Source organism: Astyanax mexicanus, chromosome 22 (genome assembly GCF_023375975.1).
Source record: "Astyanax mexicanus isolate ESR-SI-001 chromosome 22, AstMex3_surface, whole genome shotgun sequence".
Classification (NCBI taxonomy): domain Eukaryota; kingdom Metazoa; phylum Chordata; class Actinopteri; order Characiformes; family Acestrorhamphidae; genus Astyanax; species Astyanax mexicanus.
Genome location: NC_064429.1, coordinates 25492744 through 25518519, shown reverse-complemented (window position 1 = coordinate 25518519; position 25776 = coordinate 25492744). Strand labels below are relative to the sequence as shown.

At 35.7% G+C, this 25776-nt stretch overlaps 1 protein-coding gene and 1 long non-coding RNA gene across 5 annotated transcripts in view; one reads left to right on the top strand and one right to left on the bottom strand.

The window, feature by feature from the left end:
* The window catches only part of fam81b (family with sequence similarity 81 member B), a 33137-nt gene that overhangs the window by 4265 nt on the left and 3096 nt on the right, over positions 1-25776 (top strand). Inside the window, exons 3-7 of the mRNA XM_007243908.4 lie at positions 683-801; positions 3907-4036; positions 10451-10557; positions 12275-12410; positions 13122-13317. Coding sequence (XP_007243970.3) covers positions 683-801; positions 3907-4036; positions 10451-10557; positions 12275-12410; positions 13122-13317 — 688 coding nt within the window. The remainder of the gene's footprint in view (positions 1-682; positions 802-3906; positions 4037-10450; positions 10558-12274; positions 12411-13121; positions 13318-25776) is intronic.
* On the bottom strand, positions 562-25776 carry LOC125786816 (uncharacterized). 4 transcript variants are annotated; one of them, XR_007428834.1, is made up of 8 exons: positions 25092-25776; positions 13674-13742; positions 13116-13286; positions 12247-12341; positions 11556-11598; positions 8115-8193; positions 3718-3766; positions 562-781 (listed from the first exon to the last, which is right to left on the bottom strand). It is a non-coding gene; the product is annotated as an uncharacterized LOC125786816 (long non-coding RNA). The 4 variants fall into 4 exon arrangements; XR_007428835.1 differs by lacking the exon at positions 13674-13742 and having other exon boundaries at positions 25092-25772; XR_007428837.1 differs by lacking the exon at positions 13674-13742 and having other exon boundaries at positions 24977-25095.

Below are 25776 nucleotides of genomic sequence, written 5' to 3'. Positions count from 1 at the left end.
CTAATATAAAAAAAAAAGGTTTCAGAGTGGTCACTATGATCGAAAGATTGCTGGTTCGAATCCTGTTCATGTAGCTTGCCATTAGCTGCTGGAGCCCTGAGAGAGCACAATTGGCCTTGCTCTCTCTGGGTGGGTAGATCCCCACATCACTCCAAAGGGCGATGTTCGTCAGCACAAGGCATCTGTGAGCTGATGTTTCAGAACCGAGTCGCTGCGCTTTCCTCCGAGTGCGCTGTGATGCTACTCGGTAATGCTGCATCAGCAGCAGTTCAAAAAAGAGGTGGTGGCTGACTTCACATGTATTGGAGGAGGCATGTGATAGTCTTCACCTTCCTGGTGTTGGGGCATAAAAAAAGATTATGTATCATGCTGTAGAAAATTTTAATTTTCATAAATAAAGACTATTTTTTTAAACGAACCTCTACATTATGTGTCGGATCTTTAAAATTTTAAATGGTTCCTCCCTCTCTCGTACCTTGTTATAAAGCTATGCACTGAACTTTATTTTTAGGAAAGATAAAGTGTTTCTGGCATCAGACACAAGAAGCCTTTTTAGAACTGTAAGATTTCTAGCACCTTTATTTTTATGAGTGTAGTGTACACAGCAGATGTACTGCATCGTAATGCCTGCTGGTTTAATAAGCTCTTAAAGAGTAAATAATGAAGCAGCTGTTACTCGCAGGTGCTGGAGGCTCAGATTGTTCAAAGGGACAGTGTAGCATCAGGAACAACGTTTGCAGTTCAAAAGCTGGACCACAAGAACCTGACCGGCATCGGAGACCTGCGGGGCAGAGTGGCCAGGTATCAGTCATCATGCAGACTCACATACTTTACACTGTGCAAACCTGAGATGCAAAGTTGTTCATAGAAGCATCAGTTGAAAAAAGACATTAGAATTAAAACAAACAAATAAATTAGTAGCAGTAGCAGTATACACTGTGATACAAGCCATCTTTTTCCAACCAGCATATCAAGGTTGGCTTGTATGGATAGTAGCAATCAAAAGTTTGGACATACCTTCTCAATTAATGTTCTTATTTTTTCATACAATATATATTTATACTGAAGTCATCCAGACTATTATTTTTTTATTTATTATTTAGTAAACAATGGGAAAAAAAACAATGTTATATATTTTAGATTCTTCAAAGTAGCACCTCTTGCTTAGATAACAGTTTTGCACATCTTGGCTGGATTTTTGAGTTAGCTTTATGAGGTAGTCACCTGGAATTGCTTTCAGTTAACAGCTGTGCTGAACTTGTCAATTAATTGTTAATTACTGGATTTTTTTGCTCTCTTAACGTGTTTGAGAGCATAAGTTGTAAAGTTGTGAAGAGGTCGAGTTGGTATACAGTAAATAGCCCTATTTGAGTAATGCTCTAATCTATACTATGGCAAGAACTACTCAAAAAGTTAAAGGAAAAAAATACCCCTGAAAAGAAAGACCAAGAGTTACCTCTGTTGCGCAGAATAAAATCATCAGAGTTACCAGCCTCAGAAACCACAAGTTAACAGAACCCCAGATAAGAGCATCTAAATGCTTCACAGAGTATTTTGGATTTTTTTTTAACACTTTTAAGTCACTACATGATTCCTTATGTGTTCCTTCATAGTCTGGATGACTTCAATATTCATTTAAAAATCAGGAAGAAATAGATTAATAAAAACACTGAATAAGAAAGTGGATAAGATAATAAGAAACACTTGTGTTAGTTTGGTATATTTTGCTTTTAAATCAGTTAAATCTGAAGTATACGATTTATAAATTAATCGTAGAATACAGTATAGAATAAAAGTATGTCAATATTGAAACGTAAAATAAACCATATTTTAGAGTTGTACTAAGCACAAGGATGCCTCTAATGCTACTGTAAACATATACAGTATTTGATGTATGTTTGTATTCTGTGAGCTCATGTCTCGCTACATTCATATGTAATTGAATAATTACAGATATAAAAGTGATGTAATCTGGGTCTGTAACAGATTAAAGACCACAAAAAGGAAGCAGGATCTCTCTAACAGCAGCACCGCAGGTCAAAGAATGTGGGCAGCATTAGCGACCAAGTATTGACAAGCAGTCACTCACCTCTGTGGCCAGCAGCACACTCTTATCGATTCTGTGGATTTAATGTCCTTCAGGTCTCTTTAATTCCCTCTGACCATGACTATCCATTAAAAGATGGGAAATTAATTTACGATTTTGATGGACTGAATCACATGGATGATACAGTTGACATGTAGCTGCCCTGTGACTTAGGTGCACCAATATTGCAGTAAACATATCTGGGCCTTTCCACCAAATGGGTGCTATTTAAAATAAATGTGCACACAAAATAACTTTAAAATACATTTTATTATTAAACATATTGTCTTGTACAAAGACCTAATTGCAAAAGTAAAATATGTAAATAAAAACATTAATAAAAACTACTTAGAACACTGAAAAAAAGCATTTGTTACCTGTCCCTACTCTATAACTATAAACTTTACCATGAAATATAATTATCAAAATCCTTCAAAGATGTAATTTTTTTTTGCATTGTTCTGTGACTCTAAATCCCATCTACACTTAAATTTTTTTTTTTTTTTACAAAATAAATCCATAACATTTAAACTAAAATACACAATTTAGTAGACTCTGGGTTTTTACTCATTCCTGTTACCGTACCCCATTGCCCATCTGAAAAATCTGGAAATCAGTTGGTTCTTCTGAAGATCATGGGATAAGCAAAATTGAGTTCCCTCATTTATTTTTCTGTATATTTGATTTTACTATTTAACTATGATTGAAATCAATTTCAGCACTCATTCTCGTTACTTAAATTAATTCTTAGATCTTATTTGTTTATTTTTAAAATAAACATTTTGTGAAAATCACTAGAATATGTTCTCATACTATTCCTATTAGCATAGCCACCACTTAGCTATTTTTCATGGTTTTGCTAATTCTATGCTAAAAACTCATTCCTGTTACTCAAAACATAAAAAGTAACAGGAATGAGTGTCAGTAACAGGAGTGAGTTTCAGTGACAGGAATCAGAGCCGGTAACAGGAGTAAATAGAAAAAAATACATATCAATTATTTGAACATGCAGTTAGGCATTTCTTTAATATAAAGACTTTTATAAGAGAAAATTAAAATTAAAGGAATTAATAGCTTTTAAACATGCTTATTAAATGTCACGAGTTTTGTGATCATCTTCGGCTTAGAAACCTTGGACAAAATTAAGTAAAGCTGCCTGAGAGTGACAAACATATGTTTTGAATAGTTAAATACGTGTGTTATTAGATTTGGAGTGTTTAATTTGGAAGAGTAATGGCAAATGGCACCAATTCAGTGGAATTTACTTTCAATATACACAAGCAAAGCATAACATTCTGACCTCCTGCTCGTTTCTACACACATTTTGCATTTTTCACAGTCCAGCAGTGACACTGAGGTGTTTAAAAACTCCAGCAGCACTGCTGTGTCTGATGCACTTGTATCAGAGTGACACACACTACTAACACACCACCACCATGTCAATCAGTGTCACTGCAGTGCTAACACTAAACCAACACACAAATAATACCTGTGGTGGTGGTTCTGTGAGGTCTTGACTAAAAACTTTTTACACTGACTTCAAACTGTCAATTGAAACATCTCATAACCAAAGTTTTTCTTGAATGTATAATGACACAAATACACCGGTACCAACTAACCACATGGGATACCTTATCATCCACTTGACATCCACCTGGGCACCCGGGATACCACAGCCACCTGTGGGAAGCAATTTATCCTTGCATAATGAAAATCATTAAAAAGCTCATCAAAATAAAGAACATTTATTTTCTATAACATGGACCCTTTAACTCGAGTCATGCATCAAACTCCATTGTTTCTGTCTCTGTTTTAATTAGGTGTGATGCCAGCATAGCAAAGCTGTCAGGTGACGTTAAAGCTGGAGAACAAGAAATCTCACAGCTGCTAAAGGAAATGGGTGAGATGCGTTGTGGGATAGAGCTCAGGCTCAAAGACTTGGAGCTCAAGGTGAGTCTCTTCTGAGTTTATAGCATCACATGAACTAATTTTAAATGGGTGTTCTGGAGATCTATCTCCCTGGCTGTGTTCAGAATGCAGGCAAATCGGTTGAGTTTCTTAAATCAGATTGACTGTTCAGATGACTAGTCTGAGCGATCAGGTTACAGATTATATTTGTGTGTCTGGACATCACAAACGTATCAGCATGGGTTGCTGTGGTATTGAGGTCGGCATCAGAAACTAACCTATGGAAGTTTTCATGACCTTTCCTCTCTACGGATTTGAACAGGTTGTTGTATGTAAAGGATGCGAAAAAGGCTGAAATCTTATTTAAGCATCCAGACTTAAATGCATCTGTTAATATACAAATTTGATTAAAAAACAGCTTTAAGGCTACGATCAGACTTCCAAACTAAATCTTAGTTTTGAAATCTTTAGATTAGTGATTTTTGATAGTCTAGACAGCTGAAACCACATAAAATCAGATTTTTGCTAATGGCATCCAAACTACATTTGGAGGTGGTGGGCAAAGTTATCACAATATTATTCATACACATACAGTATGTCTCAGTCTGGATGCTCTGGCTGCTCAAATTTAATTTCAAAAATGTCTGTGTGCTTTAGATCTGATTAGCAAAACTTGAATTTCATGTAGTTTCTGGCTCTCGAAATGTCCAATAATTAATGTAGATGCATTTGGTTTGGCAGTCTAAACTTTGTCTAACACACCCGAGTCTTAAATATTGACATGTCCCTGAAGGCCTCAGTTACCTGGATCAGCTGTTTGAGATTGGGGGAAGGTAAACTCAAAGTTTGCAAACCTCCAGGACTGGGAGGTTTGACCTGGGAGGTTTGACCTCTTTAGTCATAGTTACAATAAGATCAAATATAAAGAAAAACAATCAATTTTGCTCTTCCCATGGTCTTCAGAAGAACCAACTGTTTTAGATGTGACTTGTAGAAAGATCCAGATGTTTGAGATGGGGTAATGTGTTACAGTAACAGGAATGAGCACCCCTGCCACAGTAGGAGCTGTATGTGAAGTATGTCCTGCTTTTAAACTTGGATCTGATGTCGGTCAGGGATTGATTGAGAGCCAAGATGAGGAGAAAACGCTCTGTAGCTCACATGGAGTGGGTGGCAGTTGTGAAATGTATCACAAAAAAATCAGATAGAGCTCTGTGCCAAGTATTTTGGTGTATGTTTCATAACCAGTATAGGATGTCAGTTCAGATCTTTGTAGTCATGTTTAGAAGATAAAATAAACACATTAAATTCACACATTTTTCCTCCTTATCCAAAATGCAGTCAATCAACCGAGACATGTTTGTCTGAAGTTAAGTTCTTTACTCATGCATTCAAGCTACAAAGCTCCTACCAAGTCTGACATAAGCAAAACTAGAAATATTCCATATAAGGCTCAACTATTTTGAGTCAAGTAGACATAACTGATCATTTTCTACATCTACGAGTTGAATTAACTTAAAAAAAATTGAGTTTAGACTGTCTTCAGTGTCATTAGACATTGTCAGTGTCTAATAAAATGCAATAAAATTGAGTGCTCATGTCAATTCATCTGAGTTCTATAACCTTATAGCAGCTTCAAGAAATAAAGGCTTTCAAGACTCTTGCTTGCAGATAAACATGCCTCTAAGCAGCAGCACTTTACAGTTGACTTTCCACAAGTCTGCTCCTCCTACTATTGCTATTTCCTGCCTACAGCCACTCAGCATTGATTACTTTGCTGAAATTATAGAGGATAAATGGCAAAGATAGTCAGTAAATGCTAACAGTCACCAAGTAATGAATGACATTATGCCCTATTGCTAGCTATCTAAAGCTACATATAGCATTTGGTCTGTTGCGGTCAAAATTGCAGCCGTTTCTGTCTGCTATAGATGGGCTTTTTAAATGTCACAAGAATATGTTTTTGGCATCTGCTATTTGGTCGGCAGCTAAAAGTTGAGTGGCAACTGCCACTCAGCAGTGATGGGTAATAATGGCAGCAGATCGGCATGCTGGGTTTAGCTAGACTTTCTTGGGATCTTGATGTGAGAAAGCCAGGAATGCACTTTGAGCAAATTCAGTTCTGTCCCACAACACCACAAACTTGCTGATTGGCAGATGCCGCTAATTGAATTGCAACAATATATTTTAATAATGTGAATGAATTATTGTCTATTTGGTAGAATATTATATTGTGTCTGATTAAACATACAACATAAATAGTATACAGTAGCAAGGTGATTAATATGTAGAAGTGAGATCAACATACGCCAATCTGGCACTGCTCGGACCTTCCTTTTCTGTAGTCCGCCGAGAAGAATCGTAAAAAAAATTAAAAAGAGAAACAGTATTGATGTGCAATGTTCAGAAGGATATAGTAAACATATCACAGCATGAACAATGCTGTTCTTAAAGCAGTCTGTCTCAGAAATAAGTTAAAAAAGATGGTCCATTGGAGTATTTTAAAACGTTCTTGGAATGATATTGAGGCAGATCATGCTCATATGATGATTTGGGGTTTGTTTGGGATTTGTATTAATGCTGCATTTCTGTGCATTCAAGTGCTGTGTTGTGGGACCAACATGAAAAATGGCAGATGTCAGGGTTTTTCACCCGTTTCTTGGGGAAACAGCACTAGCAGAATATAAAATTTGCTACGTATAGAAGGATGAATAGTATTGTTCTATAAATAATGCATACAAACTAGGGATGTGCCGTACCATATTGAACCCAAATAATAAAAGGAAAATACACACTGTTCTCATTTACCATCAAATACCTACTAGATAGATTATATTATCTAGTATAATTTACTGTATTTAAATCCTGGATAAATAGAGTGAATTATTATTATTATGACATGTTTGATCATTGACTTCTGTTACAATCTGAGCAAAATCTCAGTTAGGGCTATGCTATATTGTATTGTATGCAATAATATTGCCAAGTAAACTTTCATATTCATTTTGTTGGTGAAGTGTATTTTTTAAATTATTATTTTTATTTTTATGCCATATGGCCAATAATTTTGCAATTGCAAAATACCCTGAAATACCATGATATTATTCTTGAGCCACATTGCCCACCCCTAGTACAACCAACCATGTCTCTGAATTTTCCCACTTTCTCGTTGTGAACTTATTTACATTCAAACACTATTTTAAGCTACTTTAACCTAATTAGACTTATTCCAATCAGTACTGTTTGAACCTTAAGAAGTTTTCGTTTTTAGCTTAACTTTTAAGTTTTTAAAACTTATCTGGGCTTGCAGCGAGACCACTCATTCATCAATTAAAATTAAAAATGCCTAAAATAATCACAGACATGCCTTTAAGCTGACTTCCTAATGCAGCTTTATATACACAGACACACTTATACCTATAAAAAGGAAAAAATAAAAAAATAAAAATAAATCAAATGTTGTACAGTAAAAGAAAAAAAAAAGTTATGGGCAGCAGCCCTCTGAACTGGTTCTTCTCACTCATTTTTTAATAGATAACACCATGTTATATAGTGCCATAAACTGTGCAGAAAAGTCTTATATCACAAAAGAACAGAAAATTACATGATAGCACTTTTTGTCGATATGTTTTCACTGATTCACTAACATACTGTAAATGTCAACATATAAGTACAGGCTACAGTAAAACTCTCAGACTGAGTGGGTATATTATTACTACTGATACACCTCCACCTCTGATGCTGGCAGCATCATAAACTGTGTTGACTACTATTGTCTGTGTGGGTGTGCAGCTTAAGAAGAGAATAAAGAACAGTATTATTTATTTCAATAGTGAGAGAGTGAGAGAATGAGCGAATATCAGGCTCTTTAAGGTTCATCTTATTCAGAAATGTGTTCATCTTTTCACATTATTTATGCATACAAAACCATCCAGCTTATGTCTGGGTCAAAAACATGTTAAGCATGTTAAAAATAAAAAAGAAAAAGCCAATAGAAACCTATTAGCAGGCAAGCTACTGTGAATATTTAAGCATAGACAAAATAGTTGGAACTTGTAGGAACTTCTTGAACCTTTTAACCTCAATCATCAACATAATGTGTATTATGTCTGTACATTACCCAGGTCTTCAGTTTTGAAGGTCCGAACATCAAGTATGTAGCCTCATTAATGCAGACCCCAGGAGAGTTCTGACTCATACTGAAAAATTGAAAATATGATCATTACAAATAAAAACAACATTATACAAATATATTTTTTCATCCATCTCTAGACCTGGATATACAGTACATTCATAGCTGTGGCTACAATATCAAGGTGTACACAGTAAGGCTTTTCCATCTAAATAATTCAAAAAATGTCCATCAGATATAGAACAGAGAATGCATGTAACTGGAAATACTGAGGCTGGAAATATGGCCATGCCTGTATGGATGAAAATAGGCTTTAACTCATTTGCTCCTTTATGAAGGCATAAATAAGCACATTTGTTGAGCATGCAAGAAACAATATGCTTGAGTTATGAACGTGCCTCAGCTCAAACACACACTGTAGCTCATTTCCATTAGCTATTGCTCATTTCCTCTGCCCGTAGCTCATTTCCATTGGAGTCTTTCCACTGGAAAAGGGCAGTCTTCACATTTTGCCCTTAAAAAGCTCAGTTCCTGCAGTAGCTGCAGAGCTCAGAGCTTCACAGTAAATCACTGTGACTTAAGTACATTACTTCTGGGGGGAGTGGTCCCCTGCTGCCATAAAGGTAATTGAAAATGAAAGGGAAAGGGTCAGCGAGAGCCAGCAGCAAGTGCACAAGAGAGCCCTATCTCTGACCAGCACAAGAGGCATGGGCCGAGGGGGCAGGATGCATGCGAAATGCATAAACACAGCTCAGCATTTCATTAACATGCTCTTTGTGCTGTTCACTTAAACTGTCATCAGCATTTGTCTGAATGAGGAGGCAATGTGACTTGGTCTATTTATTTTTAAAGGGTGAATAATCATCATATATATATATATATATATATATATATATATATATATATATATATATATATATATATATATATATATATATATATATAGGTATATGTTAAAGTAAAATGAAGATTGTTGTTTTATTCTATAAACTATAGACAACATTTATCCCAAATTCCAAATAAAAATATTGTCATTTACAGCATTTATTTGCAGAAAATGAGAAACGGCTGAAATAACAAAAAAGATGCAGAGCTTTCAGACCTCAAATAATGCATAAAAAACAAGTTTATATTCATAAACTATTAAGAGTTTAGAAATCAATATTTGGTGGAATAAACCTGGTTTTTAATCACAGTTTTCATGCATCTTGGCATGTTCTCCTCCACCAGTCTTACACACTGCTTTTGGATAACTTTGACACCACTCGTGCAAAAAAACAAGCAGTTCAGCTTGGTTTGATGGCTTGTATTTCTCCCAAAAAATTAATTCAATTACACGTTTTGTTATATTCCTGTTTAGTTCCTCTGTGTATATAGAAACAAAAAAATAAATAAAAAAGAAATAAACTAAAGTAATATAATTTTAATGAAAACTCAAACAATTTATTTAATATAGTTATTTAAAAAAATACAAAATCCAGTGAACCTAAATGGCACAAAGTTGTCAGGGATTGTAGGACAACAGAAACTTAAAAAAATAACAGCATACTGTAATAAAAAGAGGATGGAGGTGATTTTTGCAACCACATCATTGGTTTAAAAACTTACAGCTAGTATGTAGCAATGGAAATTAACTGAGATTTAAAAAAAGAATGTAAAAAAAAATAAGAAAACATATTACAAAGAATTTGTCTGTAGTAAAAAAAAGAGCTAGAGTAAATTGTGTTACTGCACTCTTTTCTGCAGCATTTACACATTTTCTACTCACAGCACATTCACACTTTTATGTAGTTCATAATAACTAGAAAAAAGACAGAAACAGTGTAACAGTGTAAGTCAGTTTGATCCCAGTACTGTTTGTTACACCTGGAGAAATTGGAGAAATCTGGTACAGGAAGAGTCAGGTCTGGCTAACCTACGTGGCAACACCACCTCTAGCTCAGCTTAACACTGAGCTAAGTCTCAAAGTTTCAGCAGCAGAGAGAAGAATTAGAGATCTGATGAGTAAGTGCAGTAATAAAGTCATTGTAAGATGAGAAAATAACAAAAACAGCTTGTCTGATCCATACAGCACTACTACTGGACAACTAAACAATAGGGGTGATCTAAAACTTTTGACCAGTAGTGTATGTATTGTGCATATTTGAGTTTAATCAACTTTAAAACTCTTATACACTACATACTTCTTACTTGAATAAATAGTTCACATAAGCAATTAGTACATAAGTACATAACAGGTGCCCACCGCCTTAACCTGTGAACTTAACCTGCGAGTGGTTTTAATGTTATGGCTGATTAATAATGTTTATGTAATTCTCGTTAAGATTTCACAGTCCTTGGGAAGACTAGAGGCTTTACAATCAGAGCAGACTGCATCCCAGAAAAGTATCAGAGAAAGTCTACAGAAGGACATCCAACAACTTGAAATCAAGTAAGGCCCTAAAGCGTTAAATTGATGACATATAAAACAAAAATAGTTATGGCATGACATCACAAACTTGAAAAACTTACAGTTAAATAAATATTGTACATTATTACATCACCAATAATAATATGCCTGTACACTTAAGGTGCTAGTTTGGTAATTGGATAAATGAGATGAGGGTGTAATTGGCAGGCTTGGCGTCTGCTGCTGCACTCCCCTCCCAGGGGCTTAATTGTGGGCCAACTCAGTCGAGTCTGGCTGTCAGGAGGGTTTGATCCAATGGGGGAGATAGAAATTGGGAGCTCATGAGGCTCTGTTCTTAAACAAATGGGTCCCCCAAGGGAGGCATATAACTGCTTATATATGGTTATAAATTATGCCACTACCAGTCTTTATGCAGCTGCCAAGGACACTAAACTCTCAATCAGTACACTCTTGACTTCACCCTCTGTCTGCCCACCAATAGGGCACTTCGCCTCAAAGTGAGAAAGTACAAACAACTGTGATCCAAATAGAAGGAGGGAATGTTCAGACGAGAGTGGCATTTTAGAGATATTACATTAACTAAAAAGCAATTTGCAGGGTGTGCTTGCAAGGCTGCACAAGAAAGCTTTTTTTAAACAAGCCAATCATCCAATGATTTGCGCCAAGAGGCAAACAAACATATTGAGAGACAAATAAAAGAAAGCCGTGCTTTTAAGAAAAGGTTACAATTGAACCACTAACTCAAAACTCTAAGATCTGATGTTCTCACAGTGATGTATTGTTTTAATACTGCACATGTTTAGCCATTGGGAAGGCATAAAACGGCCTAAAAAACTAATACTAGCTTGTATGTGAAGTTGTATACATATACAATTGCAGCCTGTAAAAATTTAATGTAACTAGGCAATGTGCAGAGCAATCCAGTGAAGCAATATTACAGGAAAAAGCTATCCTGGAAGATTATATGTCGCAGCAATATTTTCCTTGTACGTAATAGAACTTAAATGTATTATATTCACCAATATACACAATTGTGTTGCTGGACCATGGGAAAAACAGCACCTGAAAAACAAAAGGCAGACACAGGAACATCATGGAAACTCACCTGAAAATGATATGTAAACACATTAACCACTAAACTTACTGCAGCAGACATCCACATAGCACCCGGCCCATGCCCTGTGGTCAAGCTTTAATTTAACTAAGATTGCAAATTAAATAAAAAGGTCAAATGAATGAAATAGATTTAAATGTAAAAACATTCAGCCAACCAATCACATTATAGACAACAAAAATATAATAGATAAAACTGCACGTTTTTGCCACCCAACTAGAACAATTTTTTCATCTCAATGCTAAGGGGCTTTAATTCCCTTCTAGTACACATTTGATACTAAGCATCCAATTCTATTAGCAATGTTTCTCTAGACAGACTAGCCAAGCTGTGTATGTGCATTTGCACATATGTGTCAGCAGTGGGTGCAACTTAAAGTAGATCATTGTAATTATTAAAAAGGAATTGCACTTCAACATTAGGATAAGACCCCTAAAATGTCATGTGGTGACTACACAGGACATTCACTATACTTCAGTATATTGTGACAGTTTAAAGTAAGTTAATTTACCTGTAATTTATCTATAACTAATCTATAGTGAGCAGTAACCTAATGTAAAGTAACTGAGATTCACATCCAGGACAACATCTCTTACCTATTATGTAATTTCGGTGGCTGTGCAGGACTTCCAGTGGGCTGAGGGAGCTGGAAGAGGAAGCAGCCAGGCTCAGGATGTGGACAGAGCAGCAGCTGAGTAGCACAACCCAAAAACACACAGAGGACAGTCAACAGCTGCGCATCTTCATGCAGGACAGAACGGTAAATTGTGATTAGGAATGTGAGCCCACATTCTGGGTCACTGCTTAACTGTGTGTTTCTATAAACAGAAGCTATTGTGATTTGAATTTATTTAAACACTTAATTGCATTACAGCATTAATTACCATTACAGTACAGTAATAGTGATATGGCCTGTTGGAAAAGCAGATGAATTTAGTATGATTATTAAAGGGGAACTCTGGTGTAAAATTGACTTTTAGTACAATAATTTTTTTTGCAGTTTCACCAAACATGCTTTAGAATAGGCCTAATCTCCAGGCAGCAGCATCACTGTTTTGATCATGACTTTACTTTAAGATGGCAGCAACCAGAGATTAGGTTACGGTACAGGTTATACACTTCTTATGCACTTTTAAAGTTATTAATGACTTGTTTTCAATGTGAGGGCTTTCCGGATTCTACCAATGAGCAGTGAACCTGCTTTGAGTCGGTGTAAAAAGCAATTTATCTGCAGGAGCAAAAAATGCCCCCATATCATCCATTCTAAAGAATGTTTGCAGAAGCTGCAAAAAATTACTGCATGTCAGAAAGCTGCAGGAGAGCGGAGGTGGGCTTTTTAACAAAGGTTAGTACTCTTAAGCATGTTTTATTACAACAAAATTCAATTTTATTTTTCTCCTTTAAAGGAAAACTGGGGATTATGATTCACCATGTACTTACCGTACTGTATTAATACTCTACTCACTTGTAGGAAGACGTGGAGGTAAATCTAAAAGCACAGATGGACCTCCTCTCTGCTCATGTGGAGAAACTGGACAAGCAGTTAGAAAAGCAGCGCTCCACAGACCGAATAAAACGTTTGGAAAGCAAACTACTCAGCAGAGTCGATAATCTGGAGAAAAGCTTCAGAGATGACCTGGAGCAGATAAGGACAGAGTATCAGACAGGTTAGTAATAAGTTACTCAAGGCTGTATTCACTTCAGCTATCGCAAATGTGACCACAGTGAGATTATCTGTGCAAATATGATTAATCTGAAGTTCATGAAACATAGAAAATAACACACTGTCAGTAAAAATCAACAAAACATATTTAGCTATACCATCCAATTCAGTCTACAAGCCAGTTGCCCAGCCATTTGCAACAAAGCCAAGCTATAAAGTCTGAACTTTTATTGGAATGAGGCATAATACAGGTGAGCCAATCAGAATAGTGTTTATTACCAGACACAAGGATGAGTTTGCACAGTCGCTTGGCTTGGCTGAAAGAACAACTTAGCAGCAAGCTTAGAATCCATTTACTACCTCTTCGAAAACTTGCTGGTCTCCAGCTGAAAGATAGGAGCAGGGGCAAGGATAATATAATACATTTATCTGCAAAAAAAAAAAAGCACTGCTGAAATACACTTATGAATAGAATAGCACTGCTCAAGTAAATTAATGATTTTGAACAAAAGTTGTTCATACACTACACTACTTGGTACATGACCAAAACGTTAACGTCACTCTTTACACACAGTGGGCAGAATGGCAGGGGGGACAAACAAGACTACAGCAGTTATCATAGCCACACCTAAACAGCAACCAATATCTTCCTAAAACCACTACAGTTTCCACAATACCATGCCAATCTAACAGTTTACAGCTCAAGGTCTGTGGGAGGCACACATGCTTGTAAGATAACTGTGTATACAATGAAGTCTTAACGCATGCTAGTTTTATTACATTTGTTAAATAAAAAAAAAAACATTTTGCTCCATGATAATCCACAGAATCAGCAGTCATGAATATCATATAACAGGGCCCATCTACAAAAAAATTTAATGTCATTTTTGCTACAAACAGCTGCCTCATGAAAGTAAGACCTCATGAAAAGCTCAAGTTAGACATCATGAAAATGAAAATAATGGCCCCATATATGCTTCTGTAGTCATGCATTGTAGTTTTAAATTACCTGATTTTTCAGAATGCAATAAAGGCTCTCATAATCATGTTCAGATTAAGTTTGGTGTGTTGTGGCCTTGAATCTCTCAAACAATCAGCTCCCACAGCTAAAAGGGCGCAAACCCCGTTTCACAACCAATTGCTCCATGTTTCCACTAGATTATAGACTTGGCCTGACAGCAGGCACACGAACACTGTACACCTACAGCCCAGACATGGATTAAACCTGGTCTTGAACTAAACTCCAGTGCAGCTGATTCACTGCAAACACTTTTAGTCTGGGCTAAGGCTAAAAGACCTTGCTCTGGAAAACTGGCTCCTTATCAAACAGAAGTGTCTTGTTTCTTCACCAGTACTAAAGGTCAATGTATTATTTACTCCAGCAAGTTGTTTTGCATTACCTTGTGTGCTCTACAATTTGTGTGCGTGGTTTCAGTGGAATTTTGGAGTAACTAATCAATTTACCCATACAAAGGTTTTCCATACTCAGGACAGTGCAAACCCTTTTGTCTTAAATTGAATTTATACCATGAAAAAGGCTCAGAAATGCTATAGTCAGCCACTGGAGCTGCTAGGTGTTGAATGACTCCAAACACTTCTTAAAAAATTGAGATCTCAGCTAAAAAAAAAAAAAAAAAAAAGAATCAAGCTGCTTTTACAAACAAATTCAAAATACTAAAAGTGCTTTGAAAAAATTGCTATTAAATATGATTCAAATTCTAATAGATTCTAATACGATTCCAACAACTTCTATAAAATAATTGCAAAAACATCAAAAAAAGACTCAAATCCCTATTGAAGGATTACAGCTGCAACAAAAAAAAAGAAAAATTGTACATTGTGAATACACACTGGACATCAAAGTGGAAAAATAAAGAACTCCAAAAAAGGAAGATTACAGTTGCTACAGAACATCCTAGAAGTTTCTTTGAAAAATATTCAAGTCAAATGTCCAAGGTGGATTAAACTTGTTTTAAATTGCTTAAATCAACTTAAAAATTATTCCAAAAACTCCTAAAAAGGATTACAAATACTTTTTGACTTAAAAAGGATTTAAGTCATTTTTGAAAAACATTAGTTCCTACTAGACAGGATTCAAAAGGATTGTGCTTAAAAAGTATTAGTCACTTTTTTAAATGTTTAAGGTGCTTTTTAAAAGGATTCAAATTGATTCGAATTCCAAAATGTTTTTGTTTCAAACTCAGGAAATTCTTTAAATACATGTTGAAAAGGATAAAGGATAACAATTATTAAAAATCAATCAAATAATTTGTTCACTTTTGAGAATTTCCGAAACAAAACAGCTTAAAAAAAGATTCAAAACCCTTTTAAAAAGGTTTAAATCTCTTTTAAAAAGTAATAAAACTGCTTTATTTTCATCATTGAAAAAGATTGAAATTGCTATTCAAAAAGCAATGAATCGTTTCGAAAAGCACATATTTGCCATAAAGTACCAATCAGTGGCCCTAATCTTTTGTAAAAGATTCGAATCAGTGTTCCGAATCTTTTTACAAGCAGTCCAAATCAGTAGTTCAAATCATTTTGGGCTGTTTGAGTCAGTGATTCGAATCTTTTTAGCGATTCAAATTGCCTGGAAAAGATCCGAACTACTGATTCAAATCACTAAAAAGATTCGAACTACTGTTTCGAACAGACCAAAAAGATTCGGATAGGTGATTCGGAGCAGTAGTTCGAATCACTTTCTAAAAAGATTCTTATCATTTTTTATTATATGCGATTACAGAGACATTAACATTGTAAAAAAAAAAACGAAAATATTAAACAGCGGAAGGATAACTGATTTTGTTCACTTTGAAACCGAGTTGAAACTCACTTTGAAGTGAGTGTACTTACTATGTAGCACAATATCGAACTCCGGTAAAGTTGGTTTCATATTCGCATATTCGGATTTCTTTCTTCAATAGCTTTTGAACTGTGTGTGCAAAATGGTTAATACTTGCTTATTTTATATGCTGACATCCAAAGCAAGCAGCTACAACGTCTTTCCCCTCTCAAACATCTGCCTTTAGAAAACCACAGAACACATTGTCGTCTATGGGCTGCCGCGACCTGCACGAGAGCTAAGGGACCGTCTACAAACTACTCGACACAGCAAAAAGGCGAATGAAGATGGGCGGGGCAAATGCTTTATGCTTCATTATATGAAAGTGTAGTGTACTTTAGTGTTTTTAGCTGGTCACAAATGACAAGACTTCAGGAGTTCCTGACAATATTTTTTTATAATAATTGTTTTGTTAAAAACAATCTAAAAATATAAAGGTTACACTCATTTTTTGTTCAATTTGTAACTGTTTTTAAAAAACCTTTTTAAAAAATATTTCATAAAGTATTTCATTCTGATTTTGTGACAAAGTTTCAACTGAGTATATATTTTATCAAATAATCACTTGTAGCCCATTTTGCAAGTCTTACTGTCATTTGACCTGCAGTTCAACAGAGGGCTTTCAGGGTTTCTTTTTCTGTTTTACTGTTGATAGTAATACTGTCATTGGTGGGTAGTAACCATTGGTTTGTTTAATTTTAGTTGAGTATACAGAACCGTAATTAAACCATGTAAGAATTGTCAAATGATAGTATTAAAAGGTTTACATTCTATTGTGACTACTTCTGAAATAAATATTATGAAATATAACTAATACCTCTTCACTTGCACAATTGTTTCAGCAGGTGGCACCAAAGTTGGACAATTATAAATGTTACTGTCTAAATATTTGAGTTGTATTTTTAACTAATTTTTGTTTAATGTTATTTTTTTTCTTCTAATAATTTTTTTATTTATCTGTTTCTTGCTGAATCTTTGTTGTAACAATATCAATTACTTCCAATACCTTGTTTACTTTGAAAAGCTCTTAGTGTTTTGCAAATGAGCCTTTATGTAAACCAAAGCAAAAATTTCTTGATGAAATCTAACGGTTGCTGAAAATACTGACTAGGTGTGGACTGCACACATCAAGTTATATCAAGTCTAACCAACATGACATACTACAACTATGATATTGGTCAATTTAACCATTGCTGATTTGTAGCAACAGTTTTTTGTGAATTAATTTCAATAGCTTTTGAACCGTTGAGGGTATCACAACAGAACAAGTTGTATTAGATCAAGTCCCACCCACATGACATACTACAACTCTGATATTGGTCAATTTAACCCTTGCTGATTTGTAGCAAAAGGTTTTTGTGAATTAATTTCAATAGCTTTTGAACCGTTGAGGGTATCACAACAGAACAAGTTGTATTAGATCAAGTCCCACCCACATGACATACTACAACTCTGATATTGGTCAAATTAACCCTTGCTGATTTGTAGCAACAGGTTTTTTGTGAATTAATTTCAATAGCTTTTGAACCGTTGAGGGTATCACAACAGAACAAGTTGTATTAGATCAAGTCCCACCCACATGACATACTACAACTCTGATATTGGTCAAATTAACCCTTGCTGATTTGTAGCAACAGGTTTTTTGTGAATTAATTTCAATAGCTTTTGAACCGTTGAGGGTATCACAACAGAACAAGTTGTATTAGATCAAGTCCCACCCACATGACATACTACAACTCTGATATTGGTCAATTTAACCCTTGCTGATTTGTAGCAACAGGTTTTTTGTGAATTAATTTCAATAGCTTTTGAACCGTTGAGGGTATCACAACAGAACAAGTTGTATTAGATCAAGTCCCACCCACATGACATACTACAACTCTGATATTGGTCAAATTAACCCTTGCTGATTTGTAGCAACAGGTTTTTTGTGAATTAATTTCAATAGCTTTTGAACCGTTGAGGGTATCACAACAGAACAAGTTGTATTAGATCAAGTCCCACCCACATGACATACTACAACTCTGATATTGGTCAATTTAACCCTTGCTGATTTGTAGCAACAGGTTTTTTGTGAATTAATTTCAATAGCTTTTGAACCGTTGAGGTTATTGATACAGAACAAGTTGTATTAGATCAAGTCCCACCCACATGACATACTACAACTCTGATATTGGTCAAATTAACCCTTGCTGATTTGTAGCAACAGGTTTTTTGTGAATTAATTTCAATAGCTTTTGAACCGTTGAGGGTATCACAACAGAACAAGTTGTATTAGATCAAGTCCCACCCACATGACATACTACAACTCTGATATTGGTCAATTTAACCCTTGCTGATTTGTAGCAACAGGTTTTTTGTGAATTAATTTCAATAGCTTTTGAACCGTTGAGGGTATCACAACAGAACAAGTTGTATTAGATCAAGTCCCACCCATATGACATACTACAACTCTGATATTGGTCAATTTAACCCTTGCTGATTTGTAGCAACAGGTTTTTTGTGAATTAATTTCAATAGCTTTTGAACCGTTGAGGGTATCACAACAGAACAAGTTGTATTTTACTTTAAAACTCAAGAGGAAAACACTTAAAACTACTACTAATGAAATAACAGAAGATTAAAGTTACAAATATAACTGCTGTATTATATTAGTAAACAGTGGAAAATCCCCCTAATACAACATCTATCACCACAGGTCAGCAAGAGTTAATTTGACCAATATCAGAGTTGTAGTATGTCATGTGGGTGGGACTTGATCTAATACAACTTGTTCTGTATCAGTAACCTTAATGGTTCAAAAGCTATTAAAATTAATTCACAAAAAAACTGTTGCTACAAATCAGCAAGGGTTAATTTGACCAATATCAGAGTTGTAGTATGTCATGTGGGTGGGACTTGATCTAATACAACTTGTTCTGTATCAATAACCTTAACGGTTCAAAAGCTATTAAAATTAATTAACAAAAAACTGTTGCTACAAATCAGCAAGGGTTAATTTGACCAATATCAGAGTTGTAGTATGTCATGTGGGTGGGACTTGATCTAATACAACTTGTTCTGTATCAATAACCTTAACGGTTCAAAAGCTATTGAAATTAATTCACAAAAACCTTTTGCTACAAATCAGCAAGGGTTAAATTGACCAATATCAGAGTTGTAGTATGTCATGTGGGTGGGACTTGATCTAATACAACTTGTTCTGTTGTGATACCCTCAACGGTTCAAAAGCTATTGAAATTAATTCACAAAAAACCTGTTGCTACAAATCAGCAAGGGTTAATTTGACCAATATCAGAGTTGTAGTATGTCATGTGGGTGGGACTTGATCTAATACAACTTGTTCTGTATCAATAACCTTAACGGTTCAAAAGCTATTGAAATTAATTCACAAAAACCTTTTGCTACAAATCAGCAAGGGTTAAATTGACCAATATCAGAGTTGTAGTATGTCATGTGGGTGGGACTTGATCTAATACAACTTGTTCTGTTGTGATACCCTCAACGGTTCAAAAGCTATTGAAATTAATTCACAAAAAACCTGTTGCTACAAATCAGCAAGGGTTAATTTGACCAATATCAGAGTTGTAGTATGTCATGTGGGTGGGACTTGATCTAATACAACTTGTTCTGTTGTGATACCCTCAACGGTTCAAAAGCTATTGAAATTAATTCACAAAAAAACCTGTTGCTACAAATCAGCAAGGGTTAATTTGACCAATATCAGAGTTGTAGTATGTCACGTGGGTGGGACTTGATCTAATACAACTTGTTCTGTTGTGATACCCTCAACGGTTCAAAAGCTATTGAAATTAATTCACAAAAACCTTTTGCTACAAATCAGCAAGGGTTAAATTGACCAATATCAGAGTTGTAGTATGTCATGTGGGTGGGACTTGATCTAATACAACTTGTTCTGTTGTGATACCCTCAACGGTTCAAAAGCTATTGAAATTAATTCACAAAAAACTGTTGCTACAAATCAGCAATGGTTAAATTGACCAATATCATAGTTGTAGTATGTCATGTTGGTTAGACTTGATATAACTTGATGTGTGCAGTCCACACCTAGTCAGTATTTTCAGCAACCGTTAGATTTCATCAAGAAATTTTTGCTTTGGTTTACATAAAGGCTCATTTGCAAAACACTAAGAGCTTTTCAAAGTAAACAAGGTATTGGAAGTAATTGATATTGTTACAACAAAGATTCAGCAAGAAACAGATAAATAAAAAAATTATTAGAAGAAAAAAAATAACATTAAACAAAAATTAGTTAAAAATACAACTCAAATATTTAGACAGTAACATTTATAATTGTCCAACTTTGGTGCCACCTGCTGAAACAATTGTGCAAGTGAAGAGGTATTAGTTATATTTCATAATATTTATTTCAGAAGTAGTCACAATAGAATGTAAACCTTTTAATACTATCATTTGACAATTCTTACATGGTTTAATTACGGTTCTGTATACTCAACTAAAATTAAACAAACCAATGGTTACTACCCACCAATGACAGTATTACTATCAACAGTAAAACAGAAAAAGAAACCCTGAAAGCCCTCTGTTGAACTGCAGGTCAAATGACAGTAAGACTTGCAAAATGGGCTACAAGTGATTATTTGATAAAATATATACTCAGTTGAAACTTTGTCACAAAATCAGAATGAAATACTTTATGAAATATTTTTTAAAAAGGTTTTTTAAAAACAGTTACAAATTGAACAAAAAATGAGTGTAACCTTTATATTTTTAGATTGTTTTTAACAAAACAATTATTATAAAAAAATATTGTCAGGAACTCCTGAAGTCTTGTCATTTGTGACCAGCTAAAAACACTAAAGTACACTACACTTTCATATAATGAAGCATAAAGCATTTGCCCCGCCCATCTTCATTCGCCTTTTTGCTGTGTCGAGTAGTTTGTAGACCACATGTGTCAAACACAAGGCCCGCGGGCCAAATGTGGCCCGCCACGTCCTTTTATGTGGCCCGCGAGAGCTTGTAAGATCTTAGTGTCTATAATAAATGGATCAGAAGCGTGCTTTGACCAAAAACTACGTTTCCCACAATGCTTGTCGTTTGTATTACCCGCGAAGTTACGGCTTACTGCCACTACAAGGCAGTGTAGTCATTGATGTGGAAACCCTGCCGGAGGGAAGGTGTAACTTCGCGGGTGAAATGTTTATCCCATAATGTCCAGAAAAAGAGAAGCTGATTCAGACGGACGGCTGTGCTTCAAGGCGAAAGAATGGTATGCCTTTTGTGTTACGAAGAGTGTTACTGACCAAAATAAACGCTTTTTTAGGAGAGATATAAGTTCTGTGTAAATATTTATAAGACAATAGCTGACAAAATCTGTTTTAATGATTTTAATAAACATCACTGTGTCAGCGCTATTCAGTTTCACCGCAGCGAAGGACGAAGACGTGAATCACTTATCTAACCAGCCTGTACTGATTTCTGCTCCAATAACCCTTTCAATAACCTCCAATAGCCTTTTATAGTCTTCAGTAGCCTTCAACAGTCTAACCCTGCAGCCGTGGTGTGTGCACTAAACTCCGTAGTTATAAACATTCTGAGGTTAGCAGCGCGCTAACTGACCTGTTTATAATGTAACGTTAATCCGAGCAGTGACTCCGTGACACTGCTCTGAACTGCTGCTGTTAGCTGCTTGTGCTGAAAGATGAGCTGTAGAGAGCTGTATTATCCGGTTAGTGGGGTTAAAACCTTTATTTCCTACACAGAAGAACTTAAAATTTTTTAAAAACGCTCCAGACTGGCTGAGCTGAACCCTGTAGCCCGTGGCTGGGCTGTAGCTCTGACTCAGTGAAGACAGCGGGGGCTTGTGCTGCTGCTGCAGCTCCCACTAGTGGTTGGATGAGGAACTGCTAAATCTGAGGAACTGCTAAATCTATCACATATTCTTAACAGCTCACAATGTTTGATTTTATATTTATTAAGCCTTATTTCAGTATCAAACGTTTTGATCAAAGTTAATATAACTTGTATTTTATGTCATTTCTATTCACTTGAATAGTTTGGTTCTTGATTGATGGAGTTTTTGGATTTCATAACATGACAAATTAAAAGGATTTATGTTAATAGAGCAACAAGCAAACATTTTTTCCATTTAGAGTTATTTAACATTAAAGAGTAATTACATTCATTTTATATTACATTTGGTTACATTTTATTACATTTATAAGCAGTGTTGGGCACGTTACTTTGAAAAAGTAATTAGTTATAGTTACTCGTTACTTCTCCAAAAAAGTAACTGAGTTACTAACGGAGTTACTCCACTATAAAAGTAATTAGTTACCAGTAAAAGTAACTATCGCGTTACTTTTTATTATTCGCCCGTCAAAAAAAGGAAATCAATTATGCATTTACTATTATTATTAGAAAAATAACAAAAAATAACAAACGAAAATAAACCCAAAATGTTGAGAAAAATATAATCTAACGAATTTCAAAAAAATAAAACGAAATTCTCCACACAACCAAAGAAAATGACTAAAACTTGTAATACTGAAAAAAGCGGAAAAACGCGTCTGGGGATGAAATTTAACAAACCAAGCCACACTCAAAAGAAATATGTATATATAAAACAAAATAATGGACAAAAACAACAATTTAATGCCCGTTAAAATGGTATTAATATAACAGCTTCACCAAAAGAGAATAGAGCTTAGATCGTGCCCAAAAAATCCGACCCAGCCGGAGCCCGTGCACATTCTGCCCAAGCCCGAACCATAAACTGTCATTATGAGCCTGACCCGATCCGTCCCATAAACTGTCTGTTTTCGGGCTGATTGAATGAGCGAAATATAATCAGAATTATGTTAATTAACACTGTAACATAGAAGCATAGAACTATTATTTAATTTAAATGATTTTTAAGAACAGCTACACACAATGCTGCAAGTCAAACGCGGAGGCGTTCACGTGCGCCCAGAGCTACGTGATTACAGTTTTCATTTTTATTATAGTTTAATTTTATTTTGTTTTTATTTTTTCTGTTCATTTTAGGGTGGGCTTGCTAGCGCGAGCGATTTACACAAGAACTAACGGACCACGAGTGCCGCGCGCTCGGCACAACAACTCCCGCTGTACAACTGCGCTGTACAACAGCGCTTATAAATAAATTAAACACAAAAATGAGGGTATTCTATCAGTAATTTCAGTTCGTTTTAGTTAGTTTTATAAACACAAAATACAGTTCGAGATAGTTATGTTTTTCCTTTTAATTACCGTTTTTATTAGATTCAGTTAACACAAATGTTTTTCACTTTCAATTTTCGCTATTTCGTTCGCTTTAGTGAACAATAATAATTGGTTACTTAGTAACATTGTGATTATCACACCAGAGCTTTATATAAAATAAAAATAGGAGCCTGATTTCGGGTCGGTCCTCAGGTCAGGTGGGATTCGGGCAGAGAATCTAAGCTCTAAAATAGAAAGCAGCAGCACCACAAAAACCGGAGCAGCTAAAAAGAGCTTAACGTCCTTAATTCGGAACTTGGGTTGTCCACGGCAATCACTGAATTGATTAGAGCACGCAAATCGTCACAATTGTGCCTCACTTCACCACGCCAAACCACAGGCACAGCGGCCAGAAGCTCAAGTTCACCGGACAGAGGAGGGTTAACCAGGGCAAAGCGAAATAAAAAAAAAAAACGTTCATAGAGCTGCTAAAGTAACGTGCAGTAACGGGGTGTCGGAAATGGTAACGGCGTTATAGTTACAGTCATAGTAATTAGTTAGATTACTCGTTACTGAAAAAAGTAACGGCGTTAGTAACGCCGTTAGTTTTAACGCCGTTACTCCCAACACTGTTTATAAGTTACATCTGGCCCTCAGAGGACAGCCAATATGCCAATGTGGCCCTCGGCCAAAATGAGTTTGACACCCCTGTTGTAGACGGTCCCTTAGCTCTCGTGCAGGTCGCGGCAGCCCATAGACGACAATGTGTTCTGTGGTTTTCTAAAGGCAGATGTTTGAGAGGGGAAAGACGTTGTAGCTGCTTGCTTTGGATGTCAGCATATAAAATAAGCAAGTATTAACCATTTTGCACACACAGTTCAAAAGCTATTGAAGAAAGAAATCCGAATATGCGAATATGAAACCAACTTTACCGGAGTCAATATCGAACGTTATAGAACTATTTTTATATATTATTTAGGTATGTAGCTTAACTAACATACTTGCATAAACGCCTCAGACTCACTAAAAAGCGTGATGGGACGAGGATGCCTTAAAAAATGCCTTTTTATAGTGTTAAACTCATAATTAAATAGAGATAGCAGAAAATTTCTACACATTATGTAACAATCAAATAAATAAATGAATAAACAATTAAGAGCACAGACCCTGTTCTGCTTTTTGGTAAAGAAGCTGTATTTAAGCGTAAAATTTAAGGTAGAACTTTTTAAATTACACACGATCTTGAATATAACTAATTTCGGTATATCCATCGTCTGTGTTTAGAGTGAATCACTCCCCACAGAATGAATCAATTGAACAGGACCGTCATTTAATTAAAATAATACTTCAGAAGAGTCGATTCAGTAAAAATAACTCAATAAGGCTAGCGGTAACTAAGAACTTTTGTGAATAACAACAGTGGGGTTTCGAGTCATGAAAAATATCAAATTTATCACAGATAGAGAAAGCGTAGTTAGCTAACTAACCTAGCCTGCAAACTAGAAAATGTGCATAAAATACAGCAAACCGCTAAATTAGCTAACGCTAACTATATCTAAGATAACTGCCTGGTTTGCTAGTAAACAAAGTTGCCAAATAAGTTTTGTACGCTAACCTCAAACCACCGAGCTACATTTTAACAAATATTTCTTCACTCCACCGCCTCCAAACACTGATTAAACCACATCCACGCAAAATGAACAAAGAAAAGAGCCTCCGATATCACCCACTCGCAGCACCGCAGCACCAGACCTCCGGTTCCTACAAGAGAGACGAAATCCGAACGCCACCAAAATCTTCGTTAAATAGATAATTAGACCAATGGGCGTGGTTATTCTCCTATGGGCGTGGCGCTGGCAGAGAACCTCACCAACTTCTGGAGAGCAGAATCCCAGGCTGTGACCGAACTGACTCATAAGTATTGTGCTGTGTATAGAGAGAGACTATTTAGCAAATGTGTCAGACGTATTCCCATTTATTACTCTGTAGTTAGAAGTATAAATACTAGTGTTTTAAATACTTTACTGTAGAAGCTGAAGTATCAACTCAAGCTTTTTACTCTTTAAGTAAAAGTGTAAAAGTACTGGCCACAGGAGCCTTACAGCGTTCCCCCCACAGACTGTATATAAGCATGGACAGGACGACAGCGGTTATGTATCTTACGCCCTCTGATGGCGTCCCCAATACGGGTGGACATGTGGGCGGGGTTTTGCCTCCCACCTCTGCTGCTCCTGTTATGGCTCCACTTTGCTTTTACTGCGTAAGCGCACGCAATATGGCAGCTTCCATATCGGCCATCTTTAGGCTTCAAAACGCCGTAATGAGAGTGAATGGGGACGTCCTGTTTTTGGTTTCCTCTTATAGACCAAAGAAGTCGTGTAGTCATTTGGATTATTATACTTCTTCACAGAGGAT